We start from the raw sequence: 12418 nt of genomic DNA, 5'->3' as shown, positions 1-12418 counted from the left end.
GCAGAGAATGAATATAGCAGAGGCAGTTACTGTCAGAAGGTATAAACCTCTCACCTGGTGCAGCTCCTGGCAGAGAATTGTGATGATGTGACATTGGGGCCAGAGTCCTTAGGCAGTACGTTCTAGGAGAATACAGCTCTTATATCTATCCTCAGGTGTTTGCCAGGTGCACAGTTTGGGTATCTGGGTATTGAATCCGTTCTTCAATGTATAATGTTTACGTGCTGCTGTGTGTGTGTGCACAGAGACAAAATGAGAAACTCAACTTGTTTTTGTGGCTATAAACGATTCTGAGACTATATGATCTGCCTAGGTTTTCATGTGGGTTGAAATTGTTTGTTTTTTAATTTCGCAGTGTGTGGACAATATACGGTGTAATGGTTTAATGACTATAGTATTTGAAGAGAATTCCAAGGTTACTGTGCCACATATGATTAAGTAAGTGTAATAATCCTTTCCCTTACATTTTAATCAAGTCGAATTGGTAGAGAACATAAAGCCCTGCATAAAATATTGCTTCAGTAGGATTCTGCTTCATTTTTGTGAATATGTTTCTTGACAGTAATGCAATAATTCATGGTATGCTATTATAAATAATAAGACTATCAAAATGGTTTTTCAGATTCATGTTTATTGATTCATAGCATAAAAAAATGTTTTTCATACTGTTACATATGCTTTTATTCAGGACAAAAGCCTATTGAGATTTTTCAAGTTCAATATGAAAAGTTGTGACAGCCAGATGTATCCAAGGTCAGAGGCTGGGTCAAAGTATGGCACATTCTTTTGGCATCTTCCCAGTGGGTCTGAATCGTATTACTCAGATTTGGTTGTAGAGATATATTTAGATTGTGAAGACACTTGACATGAATCAATTGGCCTTCCCAGGGTACTGTCTACTACTGCCCATATGTGGATTTGCCCAAGTCTGTCATCATGCTGTCTCTCTGTTTTGTTAACAAAACATATCCTATAATTTAAGGTGGTCAATAGGGAAATGGTAGTTTAAAATGAGAAGTTATATCATTAACTGTGTGCCATTGCTCTCTGTATTAATGCTTTTGTCTCTACATACTTTTTTATTATAAATTCTGAAATTGTTTCAGGAGTATTTTGAAGCTGACCAAATTGTTCCCTGTTCTCATTTTTTTTTTTTTTTTTTTTTGCTTATTTGCAGTTCAAATTCTAAGAATAAAATGTATTTTTGAGAGCAGTCCTGTTACATCTTTAAAAAAAGTTACATGAAACCAAGAAAATATTTATCTTCTATGCATTTTTAATGTGGATTGTTTTTAGATCTAAGCTGTTTGTGCTAAGACAATAAATAACATTAATTTTCCTCTTCTGATAGGAAATTAGTGTACTTAGCACCATCCCAACAGTACAACTTTTAGAACTTATTATTGTATCAGATGAAGACAGAGTATGTTATACTCTGCCATAATTACTACAGAAAAATATAAACTTGAAAGAATGATAGTATTTTAAATTACTGGTCAAATTTAAAAACATTTTAGGTAGAATCATTTTAAGGCTCTAGGGTGAAGATTCCTTTAACATTCAGTTTTTTGGTTTTTGATTTAGTATAGTTTTTTTGAACCACATTAGTTAAAAATGTATGATGCTAAGATTAAGACCAGGTATGCAGTATTCAATCAAAAGGTCCAAATTGTGACTTAATTTTTAAATTCACATCATTTGGTTAGAGTTATTTTAATTTTCTACCATAAGATTCTTATTTTAATATTTCACAAAATAGCATATGTAACTTTTTTTCATTTTTAAAAGTAGTTTCTTGAAGGCTAGACAGCCATGAAAGTCCCAACTGCTTTAGAATGAGAATATGTAAATTGGACATTGCAGCCAAGTTATAAGCTCCTAAACCCTAGAGCTACTTTACATATGCTATACATATATTCTGTTGACTTTAAAAATGAATACAGACACAAATTTTAGTTTTGTGTCTGACTGGTTATGGCTGGTGCCCAAAGGCATCTTCTGTCTCCTATGATGTCTATTTGACAAGTGTCCATATCCAACCTCGTAGTGTAACTCCCTCACACACAGACCAGGACTTCCTCTTATGGGTATACAGAGTGATGTTTGAATGAGTAGGAACTGCTCTCCTGCTAGGACAGAAACCTGTAAAGATTTTCTGTTAGAGTCACGCATGTTTTGATGCCCATCTATCCTATTCTAGACGTAATCCCAAGGTAGAGTAAAGTCTCATATATTTCTTCATTCCACTTTTCCCAGACTTACTGAGCCTGGTTTTCCTCAGTCAGAGGAAAGAGGATAATTTTACAGTCTCTTTTCCTTCTGATAGTTCCCCCTGTGGCTCTGTTCTACCCTAAATTCTGTATTAGTGCCTCCCTGTGCCTCTCCTTGGTCACATACCATGAAATAAAAAAAGACAACATTTTTTTGATAGTTAAAAGAAAAATTATCCTAATTGTGTCTTGTTACTGACATGGCATCACTTTGCAGGTACTCACTTCCCTTTAAAACTTAATTATAATAGGTGATTTGGGTTTCATATCTCAAGATTGCTTTTTTAAGTTCACCAAAAAGGAGTTGTTATTGTCACAGGAGGTTTAAGTAATGCATTATATCTCACTTGAGAGCCCCTTAGGAAATAAACACTGCGTTCAGTGTAATAAAAGAAAATTAAATAATTTTATCATATTTAATTTATTTTCTTTTCTTAAAAGGAAAATATCATAATTTTGAAGGACAGAGGTATAATTGGTCGGTTTTATTTTAATTTAATGTTGCCACAACATATTTTTTTCTTCCAGTGTTGTCGTTGTTTTTTAAGTAAGCTCTATGCCCAGTGTGGGGCTAGAATTCACAACCCTGTTGAGTTGCATGCTCTACCAACTGAGCCAGCCAGGTACCCCATTTCTTCCAGTGTTTGGAGTAAAGTAATTAAAATCAAAAGCTGCAAAGCTCAGAACTATTATTAGAATGCAAAATTATGATACTTATTAGGTGAAAATACCTCTTTAAGTGATGCTTCCATTTTAGGGTAGGGTAGGGTAAGGCTTGCTTCCTTTTAATAATAGTTGACCTCACCTTTCTTAGAAAATAGAGATTTTTAATGGGAAAATGGTGGGGGAGAAAGTGATTACCTCTATCAGCCATCTTCTGGACAGGCTTACTGATTCATGAAAGTTCTAAGGTCTTTCTCCTAATGAGAAAATTAAGAACCATAAGAGTAAAGTTGATTAAGGGTCACATAGTGAGTGGAAAAAAGAGCCCCACGCCATTTTCAAGAATCTCAAAAGATGTGCTTGTGTATTTTCGAGATCAATGAAGTGGCTAAAACAAACGGGCCACCCTTAGTTTCTGAGGAGGGGTAAGCTGCTCATTTAAAATGCTCCTTTGAACCTGTAAATGAAGTACTCTTGCCTCACCAAGCATATGTTGGGGTGGGAAGTTTCCAAGAGCAAGCTAAGAAAGTTATTGATTCCTTTTTATTTGAAGGAAAATAAATATACAATTTAAAATCCCTTGAAGTGCTGAAGGGGCTAATTTAGGGCACTCACAACAAGTGAGCTGATTCTAAGTAAGCAATTGCCTTACTGAACGTTCCGGGCCCTGCAGCATGTCCATTCCTCAAGTCCTGGTGAAATCCAGGACTTCACTGATGGCTTGTTCTGAGATACTGCAGTGGAGGGGAATAAGGGGTCTCAGAAGGCAGTGCGAAAGCTCTGGGCAGTCCTAACAAAGGTGTGCATTTCTTTGAGCCCTACTTGGATTCAGCCCCTGCTTCCAGGCATCCCCTCTTACAAGCTTTGCCTCTCTGCTGACCTCTTTTGCCCTTTCAAACAAATGTGCACCACTGACTGAGGGCTCTAAGCACAGCCACAGATTGTAAGGGCTGCTGTGTGAACCTTCCTGCTAGCATGCTCATCCACCTGGACAGGCTGCTCAGGCACCCAGGGAATCCAGTAGGGTAAAGGAGCAGCTACATGGGAGGTTTTACAGAATGAGAAAAAACAGAACACTGCAGGGGGCAATGGTGGATACTGTTCATGGAGAATCTCATCCATTACTTTTTTTTTAAATGAAGATATTTTTAACACTACAAAATATTGCAAAATAATGAAGACATAACATTTCACACAATTTATGGATTAAACTGTACTACTCATAAAATGGATAGACTTAACTGCACTAATGAGGCAGGAAGAATGGAGTGAATTAAGCATTCAGTTCAAGAAGTTAGAAAAAGAATGACAAACTGTAAGAAAGTGTGGGAAGAAAGTAAGATAAGAACAGACACGAATACATTAAAATATAGAAAAACAGTAGAATTGATCAAAGAGCCAGTTCTAAAGGGAAAAATACCTAATAACATAGCCTGTCGGTCAGTTTAGTTAAGAAAAAAAAGGGGGGGAACACAAATGCACAAAATTAGAAGTTTGGAAAAAATTACCATACATATAGCAGTGATATCTGTGTCTCCCTCTCCCCCACTACCCATTAGTTATTAAGCACACTTCTGATATGCTGATTTAAAGACATAAGCAATGCCCCTCCTAAATAGGGCATTTGGTTTCATTTCCCTAATAAAACGTGATTGAACTAGAGAGAGAAGTGAAGGATAGCAGAATGTGCCACCCCAAAACATGCCACTTGGGCATATTGATTGAGCTGTAGGCACTTGAAAAACAGCAAATGCAGGGAGAAACTTTCTCTGAATTCCTCTTATTTGCCTGAAGACAGATCCTCCAAAAGGCACTCAGTTGTCATAAATCCCCTCCCTGAGAATTTCATCAACCAACTTTTATTATAAGAGAGGATACTAGAAGTCAGCCCCACACCTAGACGAACTGTCCCAAACTATCCTATATCCCATCTAGTCTCCTAGGGGCCCATTCATCTTTCCTAAAATCATTTACTCTCCCCTAAGAGGCCTACCCCTCCTGCCCCCCCCCCCTTTTCCTTATTAAGGTGGTATTTAAGCCTGAATTCTAAGCCACCTCTGGGAGTTGCTTATTTTTCCCTGGGTATCTCCCATTTGTACATGAGGTATGCATGTTAATAAACTTCTGTTTGTTTTTCTCTTGCTAATCTGTCTTTTATTACAAGAGTCTCAGCCAAGAACTCAGAAAGGTAGAAAATTATTTTTATTCCTCTACAGAAGGAATCCACAGAACGAAATGAATTATTCTTACCTTCTCTGCAATTAATTCTGATCTTCCTAAATTATAAGGACATAGTTGATGTTTTTATAGCCCTGCCTTCTTGCATGTAATAAGTCATATCAACATCTTTTATCAAATACAATGGGAAGCCCACATACAAGTTTGTGTTTTGGAATACTGAAATACTCAGTGGCTGAGAGGAAGCCATGTCCCGGTTTTGTTCTTATGTTCCTGCTTTGTGGGTAGGTCTGATGCCCGTCTTCATAAAGATGACACCGACATTTGCTTCAGTAAAACACTGAACTCCTGCAAAGTGCCCCAGATCCGCTACGCCAGCGTGGAGCGCCTCCTGGAGCGGCTGACAGACTTGCGGTTTCTCAGTATCGATTTCCTCAACACCTTTCTGCACACCTATCGTATTTTCACTACGGCAGCCGTGGTGCTGGCCAAACTTTCCGACATATACAAGAGGCCTTTTACCTCCATCCCTGTCAGGTAGGCTCTGGACTTGCCTGTCGTGGAAGTTGGCTCCCCCGGTCCCTGGGTCTCCATGCAGATGAGCAGATGCGCTCTGCAGCGCTGCTCCTACAGGACTGGCTCACCTGGGAACTTACATGCCCTGCCTGTAGAAGGGGGTGGGTAGAGGTCACAGATAGTTCTCCATGGAAGAAGCTGAGAAGCCTAGAGTCCCCAAGTCATCTTTGCTTGCTCCATGATTATTTGGAAGCTAACTGTATTGTTTTAGGCTTTCCTTTTTTTTTTTTTAAACAGTTGGTCTTTTCAAACTTTAACATGCATTAAGAATCACTCAGGGGTCTTGTTAAATTGCAGACTGTGATTTAGCATGTCTGGAGTGGAGCCTGAGTTCTGCATTTCTGACAAGCTCCCTGGAGATACCAGTGCTACTGGTCTTTGGGCCACAGTTGAGTAAGCAAGGGAGTAGACAAGGCCTAAAATGTGTCTGTGTTCCTTCAGTAAGTATGTGGCATATAGGTAACATTTAAATGAAGGAAATCCAGCAACAGAAGTGTGATGATATTGTGGCCTTTTAATGTAGGGAGCATGTTCTGAATGATATCAAGGGAATCCTCTTTACTTAACTATCTTCTGTCAATGGCTTCTGTTCTTATTTTTAGGTCATTAGAGTTGTTTTTTGCCACCAGCCAGAACAATAGAGGTGAACATTTGGTGGATGGCAAATCCCCACGCTTGTGTCGCAAATTCTCTTCCCCACCACCGCTGGCTGTGTCCAGGACGTCCTCCCCAGTGAGGGCCAGAAAGCTGTCCTTGACTTCTCCGTTGAACTCAAGGATAGGAGCGTTGGACCTGACTACCTGCTCAGCATCCAGCAGTCCTACCACCACCCACAGCCCTGCTGCATCCCCACCACCGCACCCTGGCAAAATACCGTTGGATCTTAGCAGAGGCCTTCCTTCTCCAGAACAAAGCCCGGGATCTATAGAGGAGCCTGTAGATAACCCCCGCGTGGATCTGTGTAACAAGCTAAAACGAAGTATTCAAAGAGGTATTATCCAGCTCCACAGCCCGTGTTTGCTGGCCACCTGCTTCCCCACCATTCCTTCTGGAGCCCTAGATCCCTTTCTTTATAGCTTTCCTACTCCTGTGTAGAAAGTAGAATGAATACAATGGCTAGTTAGAAGAGGCAAAGCCTGTAGGTCACTCTAGCCTGTGTGGGAAGGAGGGCAAAGTTAGCTGTCCTGGGGTCTTCTACAGTAAAAGGCTGATTGTAGTCAGCTGTGTATGGAAAGACAGCGTTATCTGAACGGTACTACTGGAAGGTTCTTCATGGAATTTGGTTAAGGCTGGTTGGTAATGAGCCTAACATGATACTTTGTGTAGAGGTAGGAGGTGGGCACCCTTTTCTGGGAACTTGGGCCTCAGAGCCTTCTCCTTCAGTGTCTGCCTTGAACACCAGTACTGCTTCCAGTCTCCTCTGCTGAGGATGACCCAGCCCGGAAGCATTAAGATGGCTTCTTAAGTTTAGTTACCAAGGCAGTGCTTCATACTACAACAGAGACAGAGTGAGAAAAATAAAATTCGAGACAGTGTTCATTGTCCATGACAGCCAAAATGGTTTTTTTTTTAAAAAGGTGAATTAGATATATTTTCCTGATTAAATTCTCTAATGACTTTCTGTGGCACTTAGATTAAAATCTGTTTTCCCTCACAAGGCCTTCAGATACTATGAGACTTGGATCTTGTCTCTCTCTCCAACCCCTGTTCCCATCAGGCTCCCTCATCCACAGGGATTTCCTTTTTGTGTCTCAGAAACAGCTCAACCATTTCTGCCTCAGGGCATTTGCACTTGTTCTTCCTCCTGCCTAGACATGTAAGTTCCATAAGATCAGCAACATTGTCTATCTTGTTCATCTGTGTACTCTCAGTGCCTTGGCCAGTGCCTGGCAGGTAGTTAATTTTTGTTAAATGAATGAGTCAAGCAAAACATTCAGTTAACTAACCAAGGATCCTGTGTTCTGTCACCTTACCTTTTGCAGTTCAGTACAATGTAGGGGTTAGAGGAGGTGACTTTTGTTGCTTTAGTGTTTTCTGTGGTGAAAATAAAAAAGGTTTCATAGCCAAATTAACAAATAGATTTTTTTTTGTATGATAACTGATTTACTGATGACATAAAAAAAAATTGGGTATTTAATCAAAGTGTCCCAAATTTCAAGAAGGATCACTCAGATGGAAGCATAGACCCTTGCTTCTCTACCTGCTTGAAACTTCTATATATTCCCTAGCTCAGATAATTTAAAAATAAGCCTCCTGAGTGAAGTACTTAATGGAATTTTAACTGGATGGTTGTCATCATCAAAAGTAGCACCCTTTTAAACAAGAAATTCTTTAAATTGACAAGTTAGCAACTAAGGAGGAGGGAAGGAGGAAGATAATTAAAAAGTCATTAGAACAACAAGGTTTAGTAGAATCATGATGGATTCTTCTCAGGAATAATGAGGCAGCACGCAAACTGATAAGTACATTTGGGGTTCCATCCAGCACCAGTGCCTGGGAATTGACTTAGGGAAGCTTATCACAGACCTGCCCCCTGGGGCAGTGTGCCCTGGGAAGTATAGGAACTTCCCAGAATCTGGGAAGGTCTGTTCCTTCCTTTAATTGGATTGCAGCAAATAGAAGTCTGGGGGTAAGTCTGGATTCTTGTGTTATTTTGAGTTAGGAGAGCTTTAGGAGTAAGCATGTCATGGCTTTGAGTTTAGTCTGAATTCATGTCGTGGTTCTAGAGGTCCTCAGTCAAGATGCCCATTGCCCATCGTGGCTAATTCTTCCTCTTAACTTGTTATAGATTGTGACATTGCTCACCAAGTTCCCTAGTTCTGGTCTTCAACGCCCAAGCCCAGAGCGTGTAGCAATGGTCCAGTGTTTGTCCTACTATCTAGGATGGAGATGCGGTTACTGGTAGGAATCAGTAGTTTTTTCCCCTATTCAAGTTAGACTCAGGGAGACCAAGATAGATGAGAAAGAACTGGATTAAGCTCCAAATGAAGGACACTGACAAAGGCTCCTAGGGACTGGTCAGTGCAGATGTTGGACAGAGTTGCAATCACTGTGTTCTCAGCTCATGGCAGCTGGAGAGCTTGTCATGTGGCAGCATTGAGCATTTATGACTGGCGGCCAAAGGTGGAGAAAACCTATGAATAATGGTGTGGTAAAAATATTAGGTTCTCAGGGGCATCTGGGTGGTCAGTTGGTTGAGCGTCCGACTCTAGGCTTCTCAGCCCAGGTCGTGGTCTCCGGGTTATGAGATCAAGCCCTGTGTGACAGTCTGCTTCTCTCCCTCTCTTCTCCCTCTGCGCCCCCCACATACCCTGAGCTCGTGCGAACTCTCTCTCTCTCAAATAAATAAATAAATAATCTTTAAAAAAAAATTAGGTTCTCTGCCACATTAGAAAAATAGTAGAAGGCTTAATGCCCCGATTTTCACTGGATTTCCCCCAAACAAATGATTTGCAGTTAGATTTTCAAGAGTTAGTTTATCCACATGGTTCATAAATTAGAAATGTCATTTTGCTGTTTCAGGTCATTGTTAAATGCAGAGCTGTTCTCACTCTGGTGATGGAGAAGTTCCAGGATTGTGTCAAGTGGGACCCATGGCACTTGATGAAGCACACTAGGGCCAACCTCTCCTCCAGAGATGGCAGCTCCTCTACCCTCTTTGTTTCTTATTCACATCCATTAATGGGCACCCCCTTATCGCTCACCAATTGCCCCCCAGTCCTTCCATGCCACTTCTTTGCTCCTGGCCACTTCTTTACATCATTCTTTCTTATTGTTTTTTCAAAATTTTATTTAAATTTTAGGTAGTTAACATACAGTTCAATATTGGTTTCAGGAATGGAATTCAGTGGTTCATCACTTGCATACAGCCTAACAGGTGCCCTCCTGAATGCCCATCACCCATCTAGCCCCTCCCCCACCCACCTCTCTCCATCAACCCTCACTTTGTTCTCTATCATTAAGAGTCTCTTATGGTTTGTTTCCCTCTCTCTTCCCCCCCTTCCCATATGTTCATCTGTTTTGTTTCTTAAATTCCACATATGAGTGAAATCATATGGTATTTGTCTTTCTCTGACTTATTTCGCTTAGCATAGTACATCTAACTCCACCCACATTGTTGCAAATGGCAAGATTTCATTCTTTTTGATGACTGACTAATATTCCATTACACATGCGTGCACGTGTGCACACACACACACCATCTCTTCTTCATCCATTCATCAGTTCATCAGTTGATAGACATTTGGGCTCTTTCATATTAGCTTGGCTATTGTTGATAATGCTGCTATAAACATCGGGGTGCATGTACCCCTTCAAATCTGTTTTTTTGTATCCTGTGGGTAAATATCTAGTAGTGTAATTGCTGGATCATAGGGTGGTTCTATTTTTAACTTTTTGAGGAAACTCCATACTGTCTTCCAGAGTGGCTACACCAGTTTGCATTCCCACCAACAGTGCAAGAGGGTTCCCCTTTCTCCACATCCTCACCAACATCTGTTGTTTCCTGTGTTGTTGAATTTAACCATGCTGACAGATGTGAGGTGGTATCTTATCATGGATTTGATTTGTATTTCCCTGATGATGAGTGATGTTGAGCATCTTTTCATGGGTCTGTTAGCCCTCTGGATGTCTTCTTTGGAGAAATGTCTATTCATGTCTTCTGCCCATTTCTTAACTGGATTATTTGGTTTTTGGGTGTTGAGTTTGATAAGTTCTGTATAGATTTTGGATACTAACCCTTTATCAGATATGTCATTTGCAAACATCTTTTCCCATTCTGTAGGCTACCTTTTAGTTTTGTTGATTATTTCCTTTGCTGCGCAGAAGCTTTTTATCTTGATGAAGTCCCAATAGTTCATTTTTGCTTTTGTTTTCCTCTGGTGACATGTCTAGTAAGAAGTTGCTACGGCTGAGGTCAAAGAGGTTGCTGCCTGTATTCTCCACTAGGATTTTGATGGTTTCTGGTCTCACATTTAGGTCTTTTATGCATTTTGAATTTATTTTTGTGTATGGTGTAACAAAATGGTCCAGTTTCATTCTTCTGCATGTTGCTATCCAGTTTTCCCGTCATTTGTTGAAGAGACTTTTTTCCATTGGATATTCTTTCTTGCTTTGTTGAAGCTTTGTTGACCATAGAGTTGTGGGTCCCTTTCTGGGTTCTCTATTCTGTTCCATTGATCCAGATGTCTGTTTTTGTACCAGTACCATATAGCTTTGATGACTACAGCTTTGTAATATAGATTGGAGTCTGGAATCATGATTCCTCCAGCTTTGCTTTTCTTTTTCAGGGTTGCTTTGTCCATTTGGGGTCTTTTGTGGTTCCAGACAAATTTTAGGATTGTGTGTTCTAGCTCTGTGAAAAATGCTGGTGGTATTTTGACAGGGATTGCATTAAATGTGTAGATTGCTTTGGGTAGTATAGACATTTTAACAATGTTTATTCTTCTAATACATGAGCACCGAATGTTTTTCCATTTCTTTGTGTCCTCTTCAATTTCTTTCATAAGTGTTCTATAGTTTCCAGAGCATAGATCTTCTACCTGTTTGGTTAGGTTTATTCTAGGCATCTTACAGTTTTTGGTATAATTGTAAATGGGATTGATTCCTTGATTTTTTTTTCTGTTGCTTCATTATTGGTGTATAGAATGAAACAGATTTCTGTACATTGATTTTCTTTTCTTTCTTTATTTTTAATCAATTAGTTATTTTTTTGAGTAAGAGTAAGAATGTGTGATGGGAGAGGGAGGGGCAGAGAGAAAGGAAGAGAATATATTTTTTAAAGATTTTATTTATTTATTTAGAGAGTGCCAGCAGGGAGGGGGCAGAGAGACAGAGAGAAAGAGAGAATCCTAAGCAGACTCCACAGTGAGCACATTTCCTGACCCTGGGCTCAATTCCACTACCTTGAGATCACGACCTGAGCCTAAATCAAGAGTTGCACTCTTAACCAACTGAGCCACCTAGGTGCCCCTGTACATTGATTTTATATCCTGCAACTTTGCTAAATTCATGTATCAGTTCTAGCAATTCTGTGGTGGAGTATTTCAGGTTTTCTACATAGAGTATCATGTTGTCTGCAAATAGTGAAAGTTTGACATTTTCCTTGCCTATTTGGATGCCTTTTATTTCTTTTTGTTGTCTGATTGCCAAGGCTAAGACTTCCACTACTATGTTAAATAGTAATGGTGAGAGTGGACATCCCTGTTGTGTTCCTGACTGTAGAGGAAAAAGCTCTCGGTTTTTTCCCGTTGAGGATGAGGGTCTTTCATATATGGCCTGTATGATGTTAAGGTATGTTCCATCTATCCCTACTTTGTTGAGGGCTTTTATCAAGAATGGATGCTGTATTTTGTCAAATGCTTTTTTTTTCTGTGTCAGTTGAGAGGATCATATGGTTCTTATCCTTTCTTTTACTAATGTGGTGTATCACTTTGATTGATTTGTGAATATTGAACCACCCCTGTAGTCCAGGAATAAATCCCGCTTGATCAAAGTGAATAATTCTTTTAATGTACTGTTGGATTCAATTTGCTAGTCTCTTGTTGAGAATTTTTGCATCCATGTTCATCATGGTTATTGACCTGTAATTCTCCTTTTTAGTGGGGTCTTCGTCTGATTTTGGAATCAAGGTAATGCTGGCCTTATAGAATGAGTTTGGCAGTTTTCCTTCCATTTCTATTTTTTGGAACAGTTTGAGAAGAATAGGTATTAACTCTTTATTTTTTTTTTTT

General features: G+C 39.7%; 1 protein-coding gene across 5 annotated transcripts in view; it reads left to right on the top strand.

Annotated features, from left to right (window-relative positions):
* RASGRF2 (Ras protein specific guanine nucleotide releasing factor 2) overlaps positions 1–12418 on the top strand; it is a 235114-nt gene that overhangs the window by 119901 nt on the left and 102795 nt on the right. For all 5 annotated transcript variants that reach the window (XM_081826629.1, XM_081826628.1, XM_081826627.1 and 2 more), the window contains exons 13-15: positions 356–438; positions 5400–5648; positions 6290–6678. In XM_081826629.1, coding sequence (XP_081682755.1) covers positions 356–438; positions 5400–5648; positions 6290–6678 — 721 coding nt within the window. The remainder of the gene's footprint in view (positions 1–355; positions 439–5399; positions 5649–6289; positions 6679–12418) is intronic.

Source organism: Leptonychotes weddellii, chromosome 7 (assembly GCF_054177405.1).
Source record: "Leptonychotes weddellii isolate Sample4059 chromosome 7, ASM5417740v2, whole genome shotgun sequence".
NCBI classification, from domain to species: domain Eukaryota; kingdom Metazoa; phylum Chordata; class Mammalia; order Carnivora; family Phocidae; genus Leptonychotes; species Leptonychotes weddellii.
This window is presented reverse-complemented; position numbering and strand designations above follow the sequence as displayed.